At 40.0% G+C, this 6,175-nt stretch overlaps 1 protein-coding gene across 1 annotated transcript; it reads left to right on the top strand.

Moving 5' to 3' along the window:
* On the top strand, positions 1–5,736 carry LOC109573482 (keratin, type I cytoskeletal 26). The gene is made up of 8 exons (XM_019980713.2): positions 1–441; positions 1,103–1,185; positions 2,150–2,306; positions 2,943–3,104; positions 3,188–3,313; positions 3,929–4,146; positions 4,776–4,843; positions 5,582–5,736. Exons 1-8 carry the CDS (start codon positions 1–3, stop codon positions 5,734–5,736), a joined length of 1,410 nt encoding a protein of 469 aa, XP_019836272.2.
* Positions 5,737–6,175: the final 439 nt, after the last annotated feature.

The following is a 6,175-nucleotide window of genomic DNA, read 5'->3' as shown; positions in this document are numbered from 1 at the left end:
ATGTCTTTTCGACTTTCTAGTGGATCCAGGCGGCTCTGCTCTCCAGCTGGCAGTGGTCGGCAAACTGGTGGAAGGACAGGCTTCAGGGCAGGAAATGCATGCGGTGGGTTGGGAGCAGGAAGCAGCTTCTCTGGCCCTCTTGGAAGCGTTTCTTCTAGAGGAAGTTTCTCTCATGGTGGTGGAGGGTTGGGAAGTGGTGTCTGTACTGGTTTTCTTGAAAATGAGCATGGCCTCCTCCCTGGGAATGAAAAGGTGACACTGCAGAACCTCAATGACCGCCTGGCATCCTATCTGGACCACGTGTGTACTTTGGAGGAGGCCAACGCTGACCTCGAGCAGAAAATCAAGGGCTGGTATGAGAAATATGGGCCTGGTTCTGGCCGACAACTTGCTTATGACTGTAGTAAATATTTCTCAGTCACTGAAGATCTCAAAAGGCAGGTAAGAAAGATGCATACTACAGGCTTTGGGTGTGCATAACCTTAAAAACGAAGAGTTGATTCATTGGAAAAGACTCTGATGCTGGGAGGGATTGGGGACAGGAGTAAAAGGGGATGACAGAGGATGAGATGGCTGGATGGCATCACCGACTCAATGGACGTGAGTCTGTGTGAACTCTGAGAGATGGTGATGGACAGGGAGGCCTGGCGAGCTATGATTCATGGGGTCGCAAAGAGTCGGACACGACTGAGCAACTGAACTGAACTGAACTGAACCTTAAAAAAATAAAGATGTAATAGAAAACATGCTTAGCAAATTTGTGTGAATTTGCTAACTCTACATTCCCAGTGCTTGGCACACTGCCTGGCAATAAGAATTTGCAGAATTAATTGATGAAAGAGAAATTGTTTCCAAACAGATAGAATTGCTTCATTGATCTTTTATTACCTCATACTTTTTGATGAAGAGTAATAAAACTGTCTGTGATTGGAAAAGTTTACATTTGGCTCTTAAACTCTGGAGAAAATCCAGATTTCTTTAAAATAGGAAAAAATGATACTAAAATAGATGTTTTATGGATTAAGAAGATAAGAATCACAATGAGATCTGGAATCTCCCTTGACTTTTGGACCTAACATTTTGCACCATCTATCCTATTTAGATTATTTCTGTGACTACCTGTAATGCCAGCATTGCTCTACAAAATGAAAATGCCAGACTGACTGCTGATGACTTCAGGCTGAAGTAGGTAAACAAAGTAATTAATTATAATAAGTAAAAATACTACATTGGAGTAAAGAACATAACTTTTGCTTTAAAAACCAACATGGTTTTATAAAGTCAGACTAGATCACTGAAGAGATTAAATGTGCCCTGATATGAAGCTAGCATAAATTTTTTTTTTAACTTTTTAAAAACTTTTTTATATTATATTGGAGTATCACCAGTTAACAATGCTGTGATAGTTTCAGGTGGACAGCAAAGGGACTCAGCCATACACATACATGTATCCATCTCCCTCAAACTTCCCATCCAGGCTGCCACATAACACTGAGCAGAGTTCCCTGTGCTATACAGTAGGTTCTTATTGGTTATCCATTTTAAATATAGTGGTATGTATATGTCGATCCCACACTCCCTAACTATCCCTTCCTCCCATCACTCCCCCCTGACAACCATAAGTTTGTTCTCTAAGTAGGTGAATCTGTTTCTGTTTTGTAAATAAGTTCATTTGTAACATTCTTTTTCAGATTCCACATATGAAGGATGGCATACAATATTTCTCCTTCTCTGCCTAACTTACTTTACTCAAGATGATAATCTCTAGGTCTATCCATGTTGCTGCAAATGGCCTTATTTCATTCTTTTTAATGGCTGTATAATATTCCATCATATATATATGTACCACATCTTCTTTATCTATTTCTCTGCTATGGACATTTAGGTTAAAGCTAGCATAAATTTTAAAGAGTACTTTTCTTCTACTGTTAAGCACATGGGATGCCAAAAGTCAACTCTGAAGAAACAGCTCCAAAATAATATTCATAAATCAATAGGTGTTCCAAAGTGTTTCATCATTTTGCTATCATCATCTGCTTCAGGGGTATGTACTGAACATCAGTATCCTTTAGTATATGAAACGTCTAGAAAAGTCATGCTTTGCACCTACCTATGATTATAGTTCTCAAGCATTTTAATAACCTTCCAGGTATGAAAATGAGCTTGCTCTGAACCAGAGTGTTGAGGCTGACATCAACGGTCTTCACAGAGTTATGGAGGAGCTGACTCTTTGTACAAGTGACCTGGAGATACAATGTGAAGCACTCAGTGAGGAACTGACATGCCTCAAAAAAAATCACCAGGAGGTAAGGAACCCTGGCTTCCTGTGGTATCTGATGCCCTTCCTCAAGTCCACTGTGGATCTCAATCAAAAGTCTACCTTGAACAGATTTGTGATTGCCAGGAGGGAAGGGGGAGAAGGCAGGGATGGGCTGGGAGTTTGAGATTAGCAGAGGCAAACTATTATATACAGGAGAGATAAACAGCAAAGTCCTACTGTATAGCACAGGCAACAATATTCAATACCTTGTGATAAACCATAATGGAAAAGAGTATGAAAAAGAATCTGTAGGTATGTACGTATAACTGAGTTACTTTGTTGTATAGAAGAAATTAACATTGTAAATCAACTCGTGTGTGTGTGTGTGTGTGTGTGTGTGTGTGTGTGAGCTCAGTCATGGCTGACTTTTTGCGACCCCATGGACTATAGCCTGCCAGGCTCCTCTGTCCATGGAATTTTCCAGGCGAGAATACTGAAGGCAATTGCCATTTCCCTCTCCAGGGATCTTCCTGTGCCAGGGATCGAACCCATGTTTCTTACATCTCCTGCACTGGCAGACAGGTTCTTTACCACTAGCGCCACCTGGGAAGCCCAAAATCAACTATACTTTAATAATTTTCTTTAAGTCTACCTTGATGATTAATACAGATAGCTTTTCCAGGAAATGAAAGTCATGCAGGGTGCGGCCGGGGGGAACGTGAATGTGGAGATAAATGCAGCCCCAGGAGTGGACCTCACTGTTCTGTTGAACAACATGAGGGCTGAGTACGAAGACTTGGCAGAACAGAACCGTGAAGATGCCGAGGCCTGGTTTAACGAGAAGGTACATGTAGCAAATCACAGGCCAAGGGTTTGTTCAGGAGACCACCAAGCGGGTCACTAACCTATCTGACAATTACGCTTCAGAGCACATCGCTGCATCAGCAGATTTCTGACGATGCGGGAGCTGCTACGGCAGCCAGAAATGAGCTGATGGAACTGAAGCGCAACCTGCAAACCTTGGAAATAGAACTTCAGTCCCTCATGGCCATGGTTCGTAGGCGTCATCTTGACTTGAATGTGTGTGTATTAAGTAAATACATACATATATATATGTGTGTGTGTGTTGTTGTTTAGTTGCTAAGTCATGTCTGACTCTTGCAACCCCATGGACTATAGCCCACCAAACTCCTCTGTCCATGGGATTCTACAGGCAAGGATACTGGAGTGGGTTGCCATTTCCTTCTCCAAGGGATCTTCCCAACCCAGGGATCAAACCAGCATCTCCTGCATTGACAGGTGGATGCTTTACCACTGAGCCACCTGGGAACCCATATGTATATATGTATATATACTAACATATAACTGAATATATATAACTAATTATATTTCACTAAAATGTATTAAATAGACATGGACATATTATATATCAAGCATTTTTTCTATAAATATTACTTCTGATTCACCAATCCCAAAACTTGAAGAAGGAAAAACAAGAAGCTTTTTCAATGGAGAGCAAAAATTGTTTTAATTTGGCTAATGTTGATTTTCAAGGGGAAAGATTTAGCCCTTGTACAAAATATTTCTTTCCACCTTGAGAATGTTTTTAAAGCATGAACACGTGGTTTATCTGTTACACGTGCAAGCTGTGCTTTGTTCTTCTTTCAGAAACATTCCTACGAATGCTCCTTGGCTGAGACTGAAAGCAATTACTGCCATCAGCTCCAGCAAATCCAAGAGCAGATTGGTGCAACGGAGGACCAACTCCAGCAGATTCGGATGGAAACAGAAGGCCAGAAGCTTGAGCACGAAAGGCTTCTCGATGTCAAAATATTTTTAGAAAAAGAAATTGAAATGTATTGCAAACTAATAGATGGGGAAGGAAGGTAAATATCAACTTGTGAAAAACATGAATCACACATAGGCTGGGTTTTCTCAGTGTATGTGTAAACCAATACTGTATCCTAGAATTTTCTGCTCTGAAGAGCATCACTTAGCAATTTGTTACTGCATCTAAACGACATGAAAACAGGCAGCAAAACCCAATCTCTTAGTATGTAAAGTATCTATACCTAGTACTGTAGAGAATATTTAAATATGGAATACTGAGCAATGCCTAGACTCCAATCCAGGAGGAAAACTGCTTTCTGGGACTGAGCATTGGAGCATATCTCTTACAATAACACACTCTTGTGGCTTCACTGGTTAACCCCCCGTTGTGTTGTTGCTTAGTCACTAAGTCATGTCTGACTCTGAGACCCCATGAACTATAGCCCACCAGGCTCCTCTGTCCATGGGATTTCCCAGGCAAGACTACTGGAGTGGGTTGCCATTTCCTTCTCCAGGGGATCTTGGAGATCTTGGAGATCTCATTTCCTTCAACTAATGTTGAAGCCATATTTGAAACTAGAACTTCAATTGAAACTAGCACTCCAAAACTTTTATTCCCCATTCATAGTTATTTATGAGCTCCCTAATGATAGAAAACTGCAGTAATTTTCTTTTCTCTTCACAGAAAAAGCAAGTCCACATATTGCAAATCAGAAGGGCGTGGGCCCAAAAATTCTGAAAATCAAGTCAAAGGTATAAGAGGGTTGTTTTTTTTTAACTTGGAATAACTCTTTTAAACTCCAGCAGTTGTATTAAATAAGTCACTTATCTGGAAACTAAGTAAAACTGTATATAAGTTTAGTTCTAGTGAATGTAAGGGTAAGGTATCAGCTCTTAACATTCATATTTCATGTTCCTGTAGAACAGATGTAGTCAACTTATGAAATTTCTGAAATGGGAAATCAATTCCCCCAACATTTTTCTTACTTAGAACCTATTATTTCCCCAGTTTCAATGTTTTTCTAGAAAAGCAACTTTATTTTAAACCACAAAAACAGGGCAAGTTGGTATTTAAAACAAGACATTACTTGCTCCAGGCCTATACCTGCCTGATACTTCTTAATGCATGTTTCACTTATGTTTTCAAACACCCATTGTTCTAAAAGATAACAAAGATAGTCTTAGGCCTTGCTAAGCACAGATATTGAGTATTACATCTCAATTTTCAGCAAACTCGCAAACACTGTTTGGGTTTTTTAATATTTTTATTTATTTATTTACTTGACCATGCTGGGTCTTAACTGCAGCATGTGGGATCTAGCTCCCTGACCAGGGATCAAATCCAGGCCCCCTGCATTGAGAGCAGCAGTCTTAGCCATTTTGACCACCAGGGAAGTTCTGCAAACTGTTTTATACGAGCATACCCATTGTGACTAAATACCTTTCCACCTGTTAAGAATGAGTACTAAGCTTGCATTTATTTTATTTTAGACTCAAAAGAAGAAGCTGTTGTCAAAACAGTGGTTGGGGAACTTGATCAGCTTGGCAGTGTCCTCTCACTAAGGGTCCACTCGGTTGAAGAAAAATCCTCAAAAATAAGCAATATTACAATGGAGCAACGACTGCCTTCTAAAGTCCCTCAATGAGGGGAAATGCTCTTTAAAAAAAAAAAAAAAAAGTCTTCTTTTGTAAAATCCTATTGACCAAAACCCCAAGGAAACCATTCAATTCTGTTCTTCAAAATAAAAGGGTTAGAAGATGTTTTCCTTCTCTTCCCTTTCTCAGGTTCTTTGTATGTCATCCTTCCCAGGAATAGGAAAACAAATCTTGCTCTGTCTCTGGTTTTTGCTCGCATTTGGTGGAATCTTTATTGCCTCTTCATTAACAAGTTTCTGTTCCAAGTTATTTTTGATAAATTCTGTGCTTTTGAATTTCCACAGTTGGTCTCAATGTCACAGTACTAAGGATATGCTAATAAAACTAAGTGCTTCACTTGTGGTCGTATTTACTCCAGTTCCTGACAGGATGAATTGCAAAGAATGCCAGTCCTAACCTCTGGTCCCAAATCTGTCCCTCATTAACTTT

This window comes from Bos indicus, chromosome 19, assembly GCF_029378745.1.
Source record: "Bos indicus isolate NIAB-ARS_2022 breed Sahiwal x Tharparkar chromosome 19, NIAB-ARS_B.indTharparkar_mat_pri_1.0, whole genome shotgun sequence".
Classification (NCBI taxonomy): domain Eukaryota; kingdom Metazoa; phylum Chordata; class Mammalia; order Artiodactyla; family Bovidae; genus Bos; species Bos indicus.
Note: the sequence above shows the minus strand (reverse complement) of the source record. Positions and strands in the feature narration are given on the sequence as shown.

Bases quoted from the DNA above. Each gene is read 5' to 3' on its own strand.
- LOC109573482 (XM_019980713.2), top strand. From the start codon at position 1: ATGTCTTTTCGACTTTCTAGTGGATCCAGGCGGCTCTGCTCTCCAGCT. The intron at 2,307-2,942 runs GTAAGGAACCCT...TAGCTTTTCCAG, and splicing joins TCAAAAAAAATCACCAGGAG to GAAATGAAAGTCATGCAGGG. The intron at 3,105-3,187 runs GTACATGTAGCA...ATTACGCTTCAG, and splicing joins AGGCCTGGTTTAACGAGAAG to AGCACATCGCTGCATCAGCA.